This window comes from Perna viridis, chromosome 6 (assembly GCF_037379345.1).
Source record: "Perna viridis isolate PV_CMFRI_1.1 ecotype Kerala chromosome 6, ASM3737934v1, whole genome shotgun sequence".
In the NCBI taxonomy this organism is placed as follows: domain Eukaryota; kingdom Metazoa; phylum Mollusca; class Bivalvia; order Mytilida; family Mytilidae; genus Perna; species Perna viridis.
This window is the reverse complement of record NC_142450.1, coordinates 26,938,506-26,958,553: the sequence shown is the minus strand read 5'-3', so window position 1 is coordinate 26,958,553 and position 20,048 is coordinate 26,938,506. Positions and strand designations below refer to the sequence as shown.

Sequence of the window (20,048 nt, the reverse complement as noted above, 5' to 3'; positions counted from 1 at the left end):
ATTTTGTTAAGCCTCTGATTGAAATTTAATCCTTTGATGCATGAACCTTGCACTAAAGATAAATATTTTTAAGATCAGACCAGGAGGAGACGACTTTGACGACTAATAGGAACATCAGCCGTTATCACGACAGTGATGAAGAAATCTTCCGACGATGATGAAATGAAGAGCAAGGACGATAGTGGTGGATGTTCTTCTACAACTAAATAACTAATGGGGGATTTAGATTAACTTTAGAAGGTTAACAGAGGTTATAGATGTACTTAAGAACTATTAACTTCCATAGTAATCTGTAACTTCTCTGGAAAGTAACAGACTGTAGTTTAAAAAAAAATCATGTGGAAATTGATTTTATGGGATAGAGTACAGGTATTTTCCATGGATTTTTTTTTATTTTAGTTTCTGTCTCAATATTTTATTTTTTCACTTGTAGCCCTTTGTAGTAAGACAAAAAGTTCTTAGATTTTTTAGAATGAATTCTTTTCTTGCTTTTTTTCTTGAAATTGACTCTAGGCCTCCTCCCTAACCCCCAATCAAATATTTGTTCTCCTAAATGATGTCATGGAAAAAGCACACTATTACCCAATATGTCGTGTAGGTTTTGTGGCCAAAAACATTCATTGATTTTCAGAATGTAGATGATAGCTGTACTATTTTGAATTCATTGTCCATGTATACTGGATTCAACAAAAGTAAAAAAAAAATTTCTGAGAGAAAAAAAAAATTAATGTGAATTACCAATAGGATAATTAAATAGAAAGAGTGATTAACTAAAATATTATCACAAGTGCCAAAGAATGCCTAGATTTATTGAGTGTGCAGAACTTGATCTGCACACGAGTTAAATCTTCAAGCGTTCTTGGCACAAGTAATCATATTTTGGTAATTCACGATAACCAATTGATTATTCTATTAATTATATAGATTTTCTTCATAATTTATTGATTTTTTCAACATAAATTTTAAAGTTTGTGATTTGTGGGTTGACATCAAAGTTGTGACATTTTGACGGGAGAAAATTCGAGAATGAAATTATTGAATTTATTTCACAGTGTGAATTATTGAAATTTATTGCACTGGGAACATTTGATAAAACACTGCTATCTATAGAAAAATTGATCATACATGGGAGTTTATCTGCCAACATTTCTTTATATGTCTTAAGAGGTAATTAACATTTTTGAGGATCATTCATTCTTGACAATGCATTTATCTATAACGTATTAGGTTTGGTTTGTTCTAACATACTTGTTTCGATTTTTTTTGTAGAATGTATCTAGTCATCATGGTCAGTGTTGTTAATTTCCAAAGTAGTTCATACTTGTTTTTCAAGCTTATTTTTCTAGAACAATAAGGCTTAGGTAATAAACATGTTATCTTGGCCTAACTCTACTTGCAATATTTGTTCAAGTTATTTAAGTGATGATCTGAACTTTTAATTCACCTAAACATGCAGGAAAACACATAATTTATATCAATCACATGACAAGTATAGGAAAGATTGATGCTGACTGCAAAATCTACATATGCTTTAACTTCTCCTACTTTAGAACAAAATTTGCTGGCATTTAAGTGTAAGTTTTTGTAAGAATCAGGCAGAATGGGAAAAATTAGAATCATGCATATCAATACCCCACTGATCTGATAATGTAATTTCCCCCAAGCATGTTTCCTTTATTTGAAAAAAAAGACCATTATTTGTTCTCTGCATGACTAAATTTGCTCCGAAATATTTCAATAAAATATTAGAAAAATGAGGTTTTTAACAGAAACGTCTGTCCTTGAAATGTTCATTTGCAGTGCTTTTTATTGAAATTATAACTCAATTTACCAAAATGATATGGAAAATCTTGTCTTGATTCTGATGGTGCAAGTAGTCAAACTACACTTTCAAAATGGTGGGTTTTCTTATACCATATTTCTCCCACTGCCTGATTCTAATAGAGAGTGACATTTAAGATAGACCCTTTCTGGTATTATAGTGCTTACTAGAACAGGAAACACATATTTTACTTTGGATTTTGTTGTTGTTCTTTTGTTCATGTTGAAATAAATTGTTCAGTTTCATGAATTGGTGTTCATTGCACAATTATATATTTCTAATTTCTTTCATTAAAAAGAAATGCCTCAAGAACATAGAGATTTTGAAACAACCGTTTTATCATCTGAAATTCCTTGCAATCCTGTTTATCAACTGTGCTTTTCTGATGTGTTTTTTACAGTCCCTGAACTGATCTGCGCAACGATTTGATGGATTGATGACCGTTGACTGATTGATCGCTGACGGATCGATGACCGGTGACCGATTATTATAAAATGACATTAGATCTGTTTGGAATAAGAGAAATGTAAAATTAAAATGTGAATTGATGTTTAAATCTATTACATTATTTAAATATGTGTAAAATTGACAAAGAAAACAATAAAAACCGTAAAATACAGTGACCGCTCTGTGGTCACAGGATGCGATCACTGGTTTAATGGATCGGTTTGACGGATCGATGACTGACCGGAAACTGATCGGTGACCGATTGCAATTTTTGTTGCACGGATCGGTTCAGGTCCTGTAACCATTTTACCATGTATTGATATTGATTTGAATTGTATGGTAAAGGTTTTTTCTAAACAGATATTTTTACTTATATTAGTCATAAATATTGTTCTCCTTTTTCCCTGAATGGAACTTTAGATATTTTGTTACTTTACCATTGATGTTAAAACTATATTAGTGCAATACACAAATTATCAAGTAGCTTGAATATTTGGTGAGGTTGTGATCTTTTTCTGTTGTCTTTTAATGCATTGACTTATTGTAAAATATTTAAATTTATGATACTTATCAAAAATATTGTTCAGAGCTCAAAGGTTAACATCTAGTTTTTATCTGGAAAACTCTCTTTCACAACTGAACCCGCACACTTTAATCTATTTATCTTTAAGATTTAATGAACAACATCAACTAAACTTGCCAAATTCAAATTTGCATTGCCATATTTAATTAGACAATGAAGTTCAGTTTTTCCCATATTTTCTCCTAGATAATGGAAAACTTGGTGATTTGTCTTAGTAATTATCATGTTCAATTTACTGTCTTGAGTCATTAGTAGAGCTATTTATATGTAACATGTATGTGCACATATCGTCTATTACATACCCTCTTTCCTTCCTATATATGAGAAAGGTCAGTACTGATTAGTTCTTTGATATTATGCATTTTTAATATAATATATGTAGACTCAAACTTTCAATGGACATTGGCTTTTAAATTTTCTTTTTTTTTTCATGAATCAGTATTAACACAAATCTTAACTCAAATCACAACACAAATTTTTCATTGAAAACATCGATAAAATCCTATATCATCCCTTAGTGTTCAACTCAGTTAACAGCTTAACGTTCTTGTCATACTATGGAATTCAATCAATTCTTTTTCCTTCCATTAAAGGTATTATAAAAAGCATTAAGCCTAACCTTAAATCCTTGTGTTTTAAAAGTTGATTAAGTTTTGATCAATAAAAAAACTATTTTTAAGGCATTTTTTAACATTAATTTGGGCACATTGGGTTTTTTTAAATAAGGTAAATAAAATTCTAGCTTGTGGTTATAGCCTCAGATTTACCATTTAGGAATTTATTTTGTTGACCATTTTAATATACAATGATGTATGAGTATTCACAGGGATTGACACTAACAGTTGTCTGGTTGTCCTATGTCTACTGAATTTGAGAGAGAGAACTACCACAATTTTAACTGGTAATCCTTTGGGCTATCTAAATTAATTCTTAAAATTTTGTTAGTCCTAAGAACAGGACCACAGAATAGTTTTGAGACATACATATGTACATAAGTTATTTATCAGATAGTTCTGTAGGATACCAAGTGAGAAAAGTTTAGTATCAAACCCTGATTTTACGTGACAATGCATATTTAAGAAATAGCTCTCACATTTTTAAATGTATTATAGTTTATAATATATTTCATAGCATGTTTACGTTTGTAATGCCCTAATTACTGCATTCTTTTACTCCCTTTTTGTCCCACATTATATATTATATTTTTTTTGAAATCCATTGTGAAATGACTGTGATATTTTATTTGAACTTTTTGAAGTTGTTCATATTTCATTGTATAGACAATGTATATTGTACACGCATAAATAAATGAGTTCTTTTCCTCAGAAATCATACTACATGTTTTCATATTGTTTAAATAATGGTGTGATGTGTGGCACTTTATTTGTCTAAAGTTTGGCATGACTCTGGTTGATTCCAAGACATAAATTAGTACTGGTGTCTTTACTGTATTAAGTATGCAACACATGATGATCAGTTGACTCACAGCAGGTCTGGTTGGGATCAAATGCCTGTTATATGGTTAAAGTATGTTGACTGAATCCAATGCTCTCATCTCGAAATATTATATGTAAAGTTTTTTTTTTGCATTTTAAAGAATATAGAAAGCAGGAAAGTATTGACTATAGTTATATATTTGAGTTCACTTCTTGCTACAAAAAATTAAACTGTTGAGAATATTTTCATCATGTCATAAACTCTAACTTGATAAACATAATGCTATATGAATTAAGGCTTTTCTAAAATTGGATTGTTTGGAAACTCCTAATGCATATTTTTTAAGTCCTGTTGCAGAATGAATTCACTGCTATATTACTGAAGGCATTAAGAATTTCAGGCTATTAATTGGCCTGGCATGTCTCATTATATATTTTAATAGTAGACATAGATAAATTATCATCGTGTTCGCTTATTAATTGGCCAATTATATCTCGTTATATATTTTAACTGAAGACATAGATACCTTATCATGGTGTTTGCATCGACTCTATTATATCAGAATTGAATTATACCTGCAATTTATAAGTTACTAGTATCAGTGTTACATCAACACATGGTCCTGTAAGTACCATAACATGTTAGAATAAAGCAGAGTGTGGCATCTCAATCAAAGCTTTGCTTTTTTATTATATTTATTTGACCACCAATACAACTGGATCAATATTTGTTCATTTGAGAACTGATATTGATACTTTATTATACCCCACACCACGAAGTTGGAAGGGTATAATGTTTTTGACCCGTCTGTCAGTCCATCATCAGTTTTCTGGACTTTTTCTAAATGCTTGCAGATATTGACATGGTTTTTGGTATATAAGTTCATCATGATAAGTTACAGGTCAAGTTTAACTTTCATTCTGCTACGATGATTTTTACAGAAATTATGGGCCTTGAACTTAGCAAAATCTACAAAAAAAAGTTTTCTGGACTTTTTTTCTATACACTAGCAGATATTGACATGATTTTTGGTTTACGAGTTCACCATGATAAGTTACAGGTCAAGTTTACGCTCTGATGATTTTTACCAAAATTAAGGGCCTTAAAGTTAAACTTAGCAAAATTCACAGAAATAACAGTTTTCTGGATTTTTTTTCTAAACACTTGCAGATATTGACATGATTTTTGGTATACAAGTTCACCATGATAAGTTACAGGTCGAGTGTACGTTTTGTTCCACTACAATGATATTTACTTTGGATTAACTAAAACTCAAAGAAATCACAGTCTGGACTTTGAAACTACCATTCTGAGTAACATAATTTAGTTAGAAGATAAATCTAAAGCCTAAAAAACACTCTTATTTCTTTTTTATCAGGGTCCTTCTACATATATTTCTCTTACATACAAATTTACTTGAGTATCCAACAAGGGGATGCGTGGGGTATGTGAGGGTGCTCACTAAGGATCTTCAATTTAATATGTTGTGAGAGGTTTTATATAGACTATTTGTGTACTTCACTTTATCTTTGTAAAACTACCTTTGTTAATTATTTTCCTATTGGCTAGACATATACCTTTAGAAAGTGTTGTTCTTGTATGTATATTTAAGTTAAAAGATTTTGGTAAATTATCTTTTGAATATGCAAGAATTATTGAATGGTGTTAGGCTTATACTCCTAATAGTGACTATTATAGGAGTTGCTAATTAGCTACTTCACTGAAAGAAACAGAAGTCACTGACCCATGTTAAAGATCAGCCTTTTTAGTTTTTTTTTATATAGAGGCTGAAGGAAAGGTTCTAATTGTTAAAGTATTGTTTTTGACATGAATTTCAATTACTTCTTGCCAGTATGAAATAGGACCAATGTAATGTTTTTGGGCTTACATTCATATCACAAGTTTTGTCTACAACTAATAAAGTTTGTTTTCTTACATGTACCAAGCTTAACAAGAGCTCACAACTATGAACATGCTGTAAACAAACATTTTTATAGACACTGATACACATCAAAAACTGAAATTTAGAATAAGAGTTGAATCAGAGAAATGATGATTTACAAAATTGATTTTATTTGCTATTTATATATTTATTTATTCCTTTTGTTGTTATTGTTTTGAAGAGAAGAGATCTATTTGTGAGTGAAAGTTTAATGGGTAAATATATATATTCTATTTTTGCCAAAATGTATTTGTTTATTGTTACCAAATGCAATAAAAATATGTAAATACATTGTAAAATAAAGTAATACAAATATAGTTTGTATCTTGTTTTGTTTGAGAGCCTATGATTGAAGAAATGCTTGCAAAGCTATTAATACATAACAAAACAAGATACTTAATGTATGTAAAGAAAATTTTGATTCTGTAAAACAAGTTAGAAAATATTTCTTATTGTGAACCTTACTAAAACTGTTCGTGCATTGTTAAGGAGAGGGTAGCTGAAGACGAGTGTTTATTCTTGGATCGACTTCAGGGAAACAATAATTGTTCTTGTTAAGTAACTGTCTTTGTAAGAATCATGCAAAATCTGAAAAATATGATACACCCCAAAAAAGGCTACATATTTTTATTTTTGTAATTAAGTTGTTTTATGGGTCTATACTATGAAATGTATAATTATTCATTCAAATCTGCCTGCTCTTAAGAGATAATCAACATGGAAATTCCAATAGATTCTATTGTATTTGGGTGTCATTTACAGAGTTATCTCCCTTAATTTTGAAATTTACAGTGCATTCTATATAATTTTTATCTCCTAAGAACACAGGTTATATGAAAAACTGAATGTTAATTTCTGTTTACTATGGCAATTCAAACAAAATATCAAAAATAAAAATATGTAGGCTTTTTACCCATGAATTACATTTTGCATGATTCTTAGCTGGAGTGCTATTTAAAATGTATGGATCTCTGAAAAATCATACTTGAGGTTTTATACCTCAAAGGAAGGTCTTATTTGATTTGAAGTGTTTTTGTCTTTTATTTATTTTTTTGAATTGTGAATTCTAAGTTTTTGACCACCTTCATTCCGGCCAGAATCTTGCCCTTTGTCAAATATTTAATCACAATCCATATTCAGAGCTATATTAAGTTTGAATGTTATTGCGATACTAGTCTGAACTGTTTAGGCAGTCTTCTATCTCTCCAGTCATATAAAGCTGCACTATTGAATTTATATTGTTAGATTATTTCGTAAAATCTATTCTAACTAGAATTGAAATAACATTGACATAACGATTCCAATGATAAAGCCTACAAAAGACCTCAATAGGTCAAAGTCTATTCCGAATTTCCTCTGATCCTGCAACCCTCCTCTTTTTATTTGGATATTGATATGTCGGTTGGGGTCAGAACGATGTGCCATACAAAAAGTTGGAGATTTAGCGGTAATGACTTTCAAGTCTACTCTCTATTACGGTTCAAAATGTCAACAAAACAGGGTCTCTCGTGGAAAATTATCGAAACTTCAATAATGAATGTAATTTTTGTAGCAAATTTGGTATCAGCATACAGGAAAATGATTCCGGAATCGAACTAGGTATGTGTGACATGCACAATTTCAACTTGAAAGTCGTTACAAGCGGTTGAAGGGCGAAATTCCGCGGTACCGCTAAATCTCCAACTTTTTGTATGGCACATCGTTCTGACCCCAACCCGACATATCAATATCCAAATAAAAAAGATAAGGGTTGCAGGGTCAGAGGAAATTCGGACTATGTCGTCGTCTGTGTTGTTGTCGCTGTCTATAGACACTTTAGTTAAAGGTTGACCAATCGTTACAAAATTTTGATATGATTTTACTAACCATTAATGGAACGTTCCTACTTAATTTGGAATTTTAGGCCATTAACGTCTCAGAATAATGGGCCAAAAAGTGTAAAAAAATAATTGATATATTAAAACCCATGTAGAATGATTGTTTTTCATCAGATTTTCATATTTTTTTACCATTGTGTTCCATATTTAATTTAATTCTGGCAACTATTGTATCACCAGATTTGATGCGTTATAGATCGCTTTCAAGTAATAGGGAGTCAAAGGGATCTCACCTTCCAAAACAATGCCTTTTTATATTTTTGGTTCAATTCCATTTTTTTATTATATTCCTTATGAAAATCCCTGTATGTGTTTGCCAATCAGATTTCAGGTATCTCCTACGGCTTCCGAAATATAAAGGATAAAAGAGGCTACAAGCCTTTTATGTGTATGTCTGTTTTCCATGTCTGTTCTTTGTCCCTGGATTACATTCTTTTTATTACCGCTGTAACCTTGGTTCCCTTGATAATTCTTTCAGTTAACCAGTAAATGTGAAAAGTTACAAAAATATTGATAACGAATATAAATACTTTATTTGCTGGCAACTTGCGTAGCAGGTTATTTTCAACTGTGCACCACGGGCACTGATGTTATTTCAAATGGACTGAAAAAATATAACAGTCATTTCTTATAATATAAATTCAGTATCAAATTCAAAAAATAAATTTTCAAAAATGGTTGATATCCGCGTAGTAACATTACAAAATTTGTTCTATGAGGTTTTTTTATCCAATCAGAAAGCGTGTTACTTCTAAAATTGATATTTTATTGAAATGCTTTGCAATACCAAAAGTATTTATACAACTTAAAATACTATCTGTAAGAGTAAAATATATATAAGGACAAACTCCCAGTACTATAAGTTAACCAATAGTAATAAATGAGTATCTTGAGATAGAGTTATGAAAATGTAATGAAGGGTAGAGCTACTCAGACTTGTGAAGAGAACATATCAAAATAAAACTCATCTAAAATTCTAGAAATAAAAAAAATATAGGTCTGTTATGCGTTACATGGCAGCCTGTCAGTTTTTGATTTAAAGGTATTTATACCTGTAACAGTAATATTTAAACTTCTTGTTCCTTTAAAGAAGGAGTTGTTTGTAAACTTAGCTCAAAATCGTCAACGGTAACAATAGTAGGTAGGAAAGTTAATTAAAAAGTTCAGATTTGTACTAATGTGAAATTATGATTTACTTATCACCCTTCAAGTATTGCCTTGCATTATGCATAAATGATCAATAGGTATTACCAAGACGATTCAGAATTATAACTTTTTCCACCATCACAACATACTGAAATGTTGTGTATATATAATCAAGACATTCGACATTTCTAACAATACTCAAAACGTTACATTTAAACAAGAAAAAAAAAAAACAAAACAAAACAAAAGAAAAACGAAAGACATATGGAGTTTGATTTTTTACAACCCAACATATCAATGTCCAAATAGATTATTTGTAGTGACGGAGGAAATTCATTTAACAATAATCAGAATTTTTTATTCAATAAATAAATCACGGAAACCACATTTTCATCTTTGTTTTACCACGGGCTGACCATTTATGCCGATATGTCAGTTGAAATGGACCCTAAAGAAAGTTTGCTTTGTATTTTTTTTTTATAACGAAGGAAAGGGCGAATTAAGTAGAGCGATATTAAATATGGCAAAAGTCGTTTGCATTATAAGGTCACAGTGTTCACACATGGACAGATACAATGTTTCATTTAATGACGATTGTTAATGTTTAGTTTCATACATGATGGCACACGTGGCACATGGCAAATGCTACCGAGTATGTGTGTAAGTGATTTTTACGAGTTATAATATAACTTCATAAAACATAACGTTTAATATTTTTATTGAATATGAATTTGGTGTTCCTTCACGCTACTGAAGTGAATGAAGACAGCTGATACACATCGGAATATTACGTATATTTGTTTACATGATTGAGGTTGATAGTAATTTACACACACACAAGCCACCCCCAATAAGTCGCGCAATCGAAAATCGAACAAAGTTGTGGTCTCAAAGCCTGATCATATTAAAATATAATGCAATGACTTCAAATACACGTGTAATCTGTAAGAGTTTTATGATATTAGGTGTAAATAAAAGGTCTCAAAAGTTAAAAATTTGGTAATTTTTTTTTCATTAAGTTTACCATTATTCTTCCTTCATTATAATTCCAGTTTTACGACAAACGTAATGACTTTTCATTCAAAATTTTCTTTCATCTGTGGCAACATCCCTTCAGCACCTGCGTATGGAGTTTTCATATTACAACTCGTATGTTATGCCAAAGCTTGCAGACTTTTTGTATCGCGCTAGACATCTTAAAATTAGGCCTCTAGAACAGGGTTATCAGTTGCTGCAAGATTGAAGTCATCACTACAGAAGTTTTATTGTCGTCATCATCAACACGTGGATCGTTACGGTGTATCCTTCTGCACCGTGAAAACTGATTTGTTCGACATGTCATAGTTTTCCTTCCCTCTTTCGTCTATCTCTGACTTGACTTATTATCAGCAACTCGGCAGGTGTTTCTAGAAAAGCAGAGGACTCTTACCCTACTGGTGCACCAGGTCCATACTCCCAGTTTTTAGTGGAGTCCGAGTTGATCATTTATTTTTGTTACTTTGTATGTATTAATTTAATTACTTTAGTTCTTTGTTGTGTTTGTCTGTTTCCCATATCTGCTCTTTGTCCCTGGATTATTTTTTATTGATTTCCACTGAAATTTTGGTTCCCTTGATTACTCTTATCTACAAGAAAAAAAAAACAAACAAACAGTTTGTGTGAAATCTTTCCTGGTAAAAATCGGCATCAAATCATATATTTGAGTCGTGAAAAGTACCACCAACGTAAATAAATCATGTTTATTCATTTGGTACCTGTACGATACTGTAGTTTTTTACACATTATGGCACTGTGTAATATAAGCATGCATAAATTTCAGCAGAGGACGCTTACCCTACCAGTACACCTGGTCCATTCTCCCAGTTTTTAGTGGAGTCCGAGTTGCTCATTTGATTTTGTTACTTTGTATGTATGATTTCAGTTACTGTATGTTCTTTGTTGTGTATGTCTGTTTTCCATGTCGGGTCTTTGTCCCTGGATTACATTCTTTTGATTACCGCTATAACCTTGGTTCCTTTGATTACTCTTCCATTTACATGAAAATCTCACGTTAGTCATGTGGAACCCACATGCAAACTTGACGCACGATAATTCCACTTATTACATATAGTAGAAAGATTGAATACAATTTTACACTTGTAATGACTTAGTACATTGATGTTTGGTATGAATTGGATGGTACAGACTAATAAGAGAATGTCTTGGTTATATGTGTTCCAAAAAGAGTTCAAATTTATTGTCAAAGTCAATTTTAAAACAACACTACAGAGCTTAAGCTGTTAGTTATCAGTAGGCCACTTTAGTTGTTCACGATGTCGATTTTTGGTTTTGCAAACTTGTATGCAATCCAATTTTTTGGATTTAGATTTTTCTATGTATTTGGTTCTCATGCAGATGTTACGGAATACTCTTACGTAATAGTATACCCAAATTTGCAATAATAACATGTATGGTATCCTGCATTCAGGACAGTATGCCTATAAATTATAGACTTCTGTGTTTGCTTATTTTAGGAAGGCATGGCAACCAGATCCAACAATGACCGTTGTGACATTTGCAGTGGAATACATAAAACATCTCTAGCAGTGAAATGGTGTCCTGAGTGTGAGGAAAAACTGTGAAAACTGCAGGGATCGCCATTTCGTATCTAAGTTATCACGAAATCATACGGTAATAGATATTGAGCAATACAGAAAAATTCCAATTTTCATTTTAGAAATCAAGAATTTTGTGAAGAGCGTGAAATGAAGTTCACAAACCTCTGTCAACAACATGATACTTTATGTTGTCCTGCATGTACCTCCAAGTCTGGACCACACAGTAAATGTACAACATTGCTCCTACAGGAAGTGATAAAGACGGCAAAGTCATCAATCCTACTCCAATCAGTGACAGGAAGCTTAAAGAATCTTAAGATCAATCTTGAAACAGTTATCAGCAACCGACAAACCAATCTCCAACAGCTATATGACCAACGGGAAGAGATTAAATAGGAAATCAAAGAAAAAGTGATCAATCATTTAAATGTCATTGAAAATAATGTGATGGAAAGAGTAATCAAGGGAACCAAGGTAATCAAAAGAATGTAATCCAGACATACACAACAAAGAACATAAAGTAATTAAAATCATACATACAAAGTAACAAAAGTAAACGAGCAACTCGGACTCCACTAAAAACTGGGAGCATTGACCAGGTGCACCGGTAGGGTAAGCGTCCTCTGCTTTTCTAGAAACACCCGCCGAGTTGCTCATAAAAAGTCAAGTCCGGGGTAGACAAACGAGGAAAGGAAAACTATGACCCGTTGAATAAATCAGTTTTCATGGTGCTGATGGATACACCATAACGATCCACGAGTTCATGATGACGACCATAAAACTTCTGTAGTGATGACTTCAATCTTGCAGCAACATAACCCTGTTCCAAAAGCCTATTTGTTAGAGTTTTAGCGCGATACAAAAAGTCTGCGTAGTTTCGGCAAGCTCTGGCATAACATATGAGTTGTGATATGAACACTCCATACGCAGGAGCCGAAGGGATGTTGCCACAGATAAAAGGAAAGTTGACAATTCTGAATGAAATTTCATCACGTTTGTCGTAAAGTTTGTTCAATAGTTTTCCTTTACCATCGATTTCTAAGTGTAGGTCAAGATATGAGGCTGACTTCACAGTGTCTGTAGTATCCTTTATCTCAAGTTCTTTTGGGTAGATGCGATGTATCAAATCCCCGAAATTAGGATTGTTTAAAGATAATACGTCATCTATATAGCGGAAACTGAGATTGAAGGATCTAGACGAACGATATTCTTTCTTTCTGATCAGATCAGCTATAAAGTCAGTCTCATAAGAGTGAAGGAATAGGTCAGCAAGTAAAGGAGCACAATTTGTTTCCATTGGAATGCCGACCGTTTGTTGAAAAACACGTCCACCACACTGGACAAATATGTTGTCGATTAAAAATTCCAGCATTTTGTAAACATCTTCCTCTGTATATTTGGAAGAATTGAACACAAAAGTAAATAACAACACCGCTGAGCTGGAATCTGAAATTTTAAGCCTGGAACTGAAGTTACGGAAAGCAGGAAAACTACTAGAGACAGCAAACCAATTGCCACATGGAACTGACCTACAAATATATATAGGGTCCAAAACCATTGAAACCGAAGTAGTCAAGGAAACGGAATTACTTCAAGACTTGGTAAATTATAAGAGTCTAAAGCATCTTGGGGTGAAATTTAAAAGAAATTCAAAAAGAAGCTGAAATTATTGAGAACATCTCACCTTTTGGATCCATTAAAACCGAGATAATGCCGATATTTGTCATTCTGACGTCACAGGTAGACACGCAGGCCCAAATAATGTCTAAAAAATCTGCAGTCAATATTGACGATATCAATATGAAGATGAAATCACAATTAATTTTTAGTATAGAATCAGTCTATATTCGTGGTTGTTCTGTACTTCCCTCCGGTAAGATTATTTTAGCAAATAACATCCAGTCAACAGTTCTAATACTGATAGAAAACTGCAAAATGGATAAGGAAATACCGATAGACACCTATGGAAGACCTTGGGACGTGATAGTGATAGATGACAACACTGTAGCGGTGTCTTGAGCTGAAGGTGTCGGGATGATTAACATCACACCTGGTACAGTACAGAATACAATACCTATCGGGAGTTGTTACGGCCTGGACTACTACAGAGGAAACCTTATTTGTTGTGTTCTTGGTAAGGGCATTTTATCAGTGGACCTATCGAACGGCAATTATACCACATTAACACAAGATTTATCACTTTTTGGATGGTGCTATTGTACTGTAAACAGTGATAAAATCTATCTCTCACGTTCAAACCACAATACAGTTACTTGTTATTCACTGAGAGGCGACAAGTTATGGGACTATAAAGATGATTCTGTTTTTAAGTTTCCTGTCGGCATTGCCGTTGATAATAGTTCTAACTTGTACATCGCGTCCTACGATAAAAATTGTGTTGAGGTACTACCTTCTGACAGAAAGAGAAGGAGAACCTTACTGAATGAAAAGGATGGAATAGAAAAACCCTGGACCCTTCATTTTGATAAGTCAAAGAATCAACTTATAGTTGCTAATATACAAGGACCTGTGTTTCTATTTAAATTTTAGAAGGTTGCCACATAAAAAAAAACCATCACCACCAGTAGAAGGAACAATAACATTTTGTGAGAACATTGGTTTTTTAATTAGTTGTATGGATTTTGGCAGTGTAGTTTACTCTGAAAACATGAAAAGACAATGTTAACACTCTGTTGGTATATTTATATTACAGTTATTATGTATTTTTTTTCGTTTTTTTTAATTAACTATTTTGTAGTTATTATAGACAATTTCTGAATGAAAAGTAATATTCTTAATCAAGCTTAATCGTTTAAGCTATTGTAAACTTATTTAGAAAAAAATTGGATGCACCTTATATTTCTTTTCCCCATTGATACGAAGTAGTAGACGTGTACCGAACAAGGAATTTCGAGGTTTGTAATGCACCTATCTAACACACGGCTATATTATATAACTCTGGAAAGGTCTTTAATCGTACTTTCAGAATTGCTTGGTCGTATAAATGGGAAGTAGTCACAACTTTTTTAAAACTGCCCAAAAAAAAAAAAAAAAAAAAAAAAAAAAAAAAAAAAAAACAGCAAAATCATATAACATTTAAATGAAAACGTCGTTTAATAATAAACCATATTTTAAAATTATATCAAAATTGCTTTTTAATCAAGTTAAATCTTAGCTTTATTCATTTTTAAATTTACCTTCTAGAAGTTCTTTAGAATTTAGGAAAAATACGCATTATTTTGTGAAAAAAAACCAAAATTTTTTTGGGTATCCATATTTAACGACCGGCATTTTTTATCTTGCCTTATAAACATAAAAAAACTCATGTTTTCGTCACAAGAAAACACACACACACACACACACACACATATATACAAAAGTCTCAGAATATGACGACTCTATTCGCTACACTGCTCCATCGGATCAAATTGATACAGGGAAGATATATAAACGTATAGAAATGTCTGAAAAATTCCCAACGATGTTAGAACTTTCAAATTTGCGATGCAAATTTTTGGTCGTTCCCACCGCGGGACTCGAACTCGTACCGCTGTGACATCTATGGCAACACCGCCTGCACAAAGTCCAGCGCCCTAGACCACTCGGCCAGCTAGATCGGTTTATTTAAGGCACTGAAGAAGGTCATTTGTTGACTGAAAATTATATATATATATAAAGCTGGATGACAATATTTAAGACATGATGGGTAATCATTACAAAAAGTAAAAACAAAAAACAAAGGCCCAAGAATAGAACTTTGGGATATACCAATAAGGAGTTTTTGGGGTTTAGATCCTTCCCCTTTCCAACCAACACACTGTTCTCTGTTACTCATATAACATTTGAACCAATTAGAAGTATTTTTACATATTCCAAATGACATAAGCTTATGTAGTACGACATTATGATTAGCAGTGTCAATCAGATGTAGGTCAGCACACACATTAATTATTACATATTAAAGTAAAACTTTTTTTTGATGTCGTAAAAATACTGCAGTGGGATAATTGATACAGGGAAGATATATAAACGTATAGAAAGGTCTGAAAAATTCCCAACGATGTTAGAACTCTCGAGTCCCGCGGAGAGAACGACCAAAAATTTGCATCGCAAATTTGACAGTTCTAACATCTTAGGGAATTTTTCAGACCTATATATATACTTGTAAACCTACGATTGTGTTTGATTCGCCCCTTTATTGCTCGAAATACTGTTTTTTAAAACGCCAAACAAAAAAACAAAAACAAAAACACGCGGGAAAATGTTTTAAAGTGTTAACTTGTAATCGAAGACACTTGTTTATTATATCCAACGAAAAGTTGCGGGCATTTGATGTTTTGGTCCGTCCGTTCAAGTATCTGTCCGTACGTCCGTACCTATGTACACAATGGAGGAGACATGTGAATGTGAACCTACATATTCATATTGCTTATCTTAATACTATGTTATATTGTTAAACACTACAGTAGTAATAATAACTTGCCATTTCATTCAGGAAGTATTTAGAGTGGACACAATTATTTCAATCAAGAGTAAGTTTTTTTATTAACAAAAACTGAAAATGTTGTGTCCATTAATTTGACCACATAATTTACTTTTTTCAACCTCATATATCATTGGGAAGCATTTGAGTAATAATGTGCTTTTGGACAGGACAGGAAATGTGACATAATTTTAATTATGTTACTCAAGTGGCAGGTCTATTTTGAGTCACATCAGGCTTTTATCCAAGTTTTGTCTTTCCTGTTGTGTAAAAACATCACTGGCAAACTGTTGATGGAAATGAGAGATTATCGAGACTATTTTGGAGTTGAATTTGAAAAACTTGAAGATGTGGTTTCTGTGACATCATTTTGTTGTCTAAATGGAATTCATTTCAATTGCGATCAGGTAAATAACATATTTTCTTTGCAAATAAAATGATGGAAAGCTATAGCAAAAAGATTATTACTTTAAGATATACATGTATATACATACATATATATGTACAATATTAGGTCTATATCAGAAAATATAAGGTTTTTTTGTATGAGGCTTAGAATCTGGGAAATGGCCTGTTTCATGCTGAATACAGAAAGCATATTTCAAGTCTTTGATCTTACATTGATTATACAATGACATCTATTTAAATTGTTACATAAATTTCAAAGTATGAAAATTTCAAAAAAGTAATTCATGATGAAACTGACAATACACATACTATCTTTTTTCACTGTATCTTCAGGAAATAAAAATTACTAGTTGCAATATAAAAACTTGTTGCAATCAACTGTTTTATCATACCAATACAGTTGTCAAATATATTAAAGCTTTATTCATATAATAGACGAATAACTTGTCCTGTTATCCTAATGCATTAAGATCAGGCCGATAATATAGCTTCGGCAAACAAAATTTGAAAGGTGTCTCCAAATACATTGGTGTTTTTCAAGAAACTCAATTCTTCGAACTTTTGTAACAATTTGAATTGAAATTGATCATATACGCATCATTAAGGAATTGTAGGATAAAAACAATACATGTACACATGTACAATGTATATTGCTGGAAAATAGCAAATTCATTTGTACTTGTTTCAAAACTGGTAATTGCACTCTGCAGAGCCTTGCGATTATACTGTTTTCTAAAGTTTGTACAAATAAATTTGATATTTTTCGACAATATGAAAATGAAAAGATATGGGGTAAGTGTCAGAGAGACCACACTCCATCCATGAGGAAAACGGGAAATTTAAAAATCTATCTAGGTCTTCATGTGCATGTATTAATATCGTAATGGAAACCGAGTAAGAGTTGTTGTTTTATGAGGTCTGATGTCCATTGACTATGAATTTACTTGTCCATATTATATGAAGTTCTATGATGTCCATAGATTGTGAGTTAAGAGTTGAATGGTGATTTGAGAGTAAGCATCCATGTCCATTGACTGTGAGTTTACTTGTCAATGATTTCCAAAGTTTTATGTTGTCCATATATATGCTTTTAGCTCAGATACTTAAAAAGCAATTTTCCCAGCCTTATTTTAGGGCCAAATATGGGCCCCTGTCCCAATGGTAAAAGGTTATAAATTTTTCCAATTGCAGTCATGATTTTCCTAACTATTACAGCTGAAGTAAAATCTTTATTTGCCTTTTTTCGTTAACCTTATTTGTTGAAAGATGCTCTGATTTTATAGTCACAAATTAGAATTATCCTTCTTAGGGATATGGAAAATGAAAACTTCATAGTAAATTGATGATATAATTTCAATAATCACTAAAACTTTAAGTAAAAGATTCTTGAAAGTAGTGTTTTGATTCCCAAGTCAAATGTTACGTGACATTTTTCCAAATTCAAAAGGGTAGGAAAATCACATAGGTACAGTTGAATTGTAATGGAAACAGATTAAATGTCCATGTTTTGTGTCCATTGACTGAGTTTAACAGTGTCAGAAGATTGTGCATGCAGATACTTTTACATACAGTTGATTTGTAATGACACAGAGTAAGTGTCCATGATTTATGAGGTCTGTATCCATAGACTGTGAGTATTGCCGATTGCATTTTCAGCAACATATACGCATTTTGATTGGCCAATTAAAATTAATTCTCCTAAAAGAAGACAAATGAACTATATTTAGATGTAAAGGAAATCGACGATCTGACAAATTAGGTAAACGAACAATCATTGATAATTTGTAATTAATGGAGGATGCGTAGAACTAGATGAACATACTTCAACTGGAAATTTATTTATCGACATTTCATAATTTTTTTATTTCAGGTAGCCGGTGCTAGTTGAGCATGTTGTTGGCCAATTTTGCCGGTTGCTGTCTTCTAATGACATCCCTGACTAGATATACATAAATTTGTATTGCTAGATACACATGCATTTGTATTGTAAAGTGAACATAATGAAGTGTCCATGATATGTGAGGTATTGTGTCCATAGACTGTGAGTTCACCTGTCCATGAACTGCGAGTTCAGATACTACTAGATATACATACATTTATATTGTAATGTGAACATAAGGAAGTGTCCATGATTTGTGAGGTATTGTGTCCATAGACTGTGAGTTTTACTTGTCATGTTTTATGTGGAAATTGACATCCATGCAATGGTTAAATCCTAAATTTTATGACCTAAGGTAATTTGTTACTGAAGTGAAAGTTCATTTAATGTTGGCTTTTTTTAATACAACCATTTCTCATAATGTTATATCAGTTAAGCAAATAAAAATAAGGTGTCACAATTTCCAATTCATCGAAAATATTATTAATTTGGCATCCGTTTGGCGTTTCATTCTATATAGTACAGGGTTTGAACATCAGATTTTGTCTCGCCAGCGATGAAAGTCACGGAAGGGGAGACTTAGGTGTTGCTTTTCTGGCATTGTCATTGGCGTTGGCGTCCACATTAACGTTAAGTTTTCTGATATGGACAGTTAAGCATGAATTACTTATGCTAGGTCAATGACATTTGGTATGCAGTTGCATTAGTAACAAACTAGATCCAATGCGACATGATTTTACATGTATACCCCCACAGTCACGGTCTATTGACTTTGAAAATTTAATGTTAACGTTAAGTTTACTGATTAGGTCAGTTTAACATGAAGGTCAATGAAATTTTTAAAGATTAAAGTTTTGTATTATTTATTCAATTTAGGGCTAGGGCAAATTAAAATCAAAATTGCTAGAAATAATTTTAAAACTTATATCGACCAAGAGGGAAAGCGATATATAATTCTGTGATAACAGTTTATTTTTTTATGATACAGTGCTTTCATTAAGAGCCAGTACCCTCTACTTTTACCTGTCTACGTTAGCGTCTGGTACTGGCAGAATAAAATAAAAGCAAAAAAAAAATCATGAGGAAAATTCTAGTAAATAGGTATCTAAGATTGTTCCGTCTGTAGGCTACGGGTATGTCTCCAAAATTGTGACCTTTAGTCTTTATTATTGTTTATATCTATTGGTGTCTTCGTCAAGGTCCGCGTGAGAATCTAATCGCTAAGAGTGCACTATACAGTTACATTAAGGCGCACTGTTTTGCACACCAAGTTACCCCGGTCAAATTTTGTAAAACTTAAAATTAAAAGTTGAAATTTGGTGGATATATTGTTTAAATGTAGATAAGCATTTATACATAGACAGATGTAATATATGTTATGGTAAACAGGTGTAATTTAAATGAAAAATGGTATTCGGAACGTTTCA

At 32.2% G+C, this 20,048-nt stretch overlaps 3 protein-coding genes and 1 pseudogene across 9 annotated transcripts in view; 3 read left to right on the top strand and 1 right to left on the bottom strand.

Moving 5' to 3' along the window:
* The window catches only part of LOC148614301 (transmembrane protein 181-like), a 29,401-nt gene extending 23,171 nt beyond the window's left edge, over positions 1–6,230 (top strand). For 3 of the 5 annotated variants that reach the window (XM_088588366.1, XM_088588368.1, XM_088588369.1), the window contains exon 14: positions 74–6,230. In XM_088588366.1, the coding sequence (XP_088444492.1) occupies positions 74–158 (85 nt within the window). In that variant the 3' untranslated portion in view covers positions 159–6,230. The remainder of the gene's footprint in view (positions 1–73) is intronic. The other 2 variants (XM_088588367.1, XM_088588370.1) reach the window with 1 other exon arrangement.
* A 2,394-nt stretch (positions 6,231–8,624) lies between these two features.
* LOC148614299 (uncharacterized) overlaps positions 8,625–20,048 on the bottom strand; it is a 36,189-nt gene continuing 24,765 nt past the window's right edge. The window contains exon 6 of the mRNA XM_088588353.1: positions 8,625–8,712. Coding sequence (XP_088444479.1) covers positions 8,699–8,712 — 14 coding nt within the window. The 3' untranslated portion in view covers positions 8,625–8,698. The remainder of the gene's footprint in view (positions 8,713–20,048) is intronic.
* On the top strand, positions 11,880–14,401 carry LOC148614300 (uncharacterized; annotated as a pseudogene).
* LOC148614296 (uncharacterized) overlaps positions 16,259–20,048 on the top strand; it is a 41,455-nt gene continuing 37,665 nt past the window's right edge. Inside the window, exon 1 of one of the 3 annotated variants that reach the window (XM_088588360.1) lies at positions 16,259–16,741. In XM_088588360.1, coding sequence (XP_088444486.1) covers positions 16,716–16,741 — 26 coding nt within the window. In that variant the 5' untranslated portion in view covers positions 16,259–16,715. The remainder of the gene's footprint in view (positions 16,742–20,048) is intronic. The other 2 variants (XM_088588362.1, XM_088588363.1) reach the window with 2 other exon arrangements.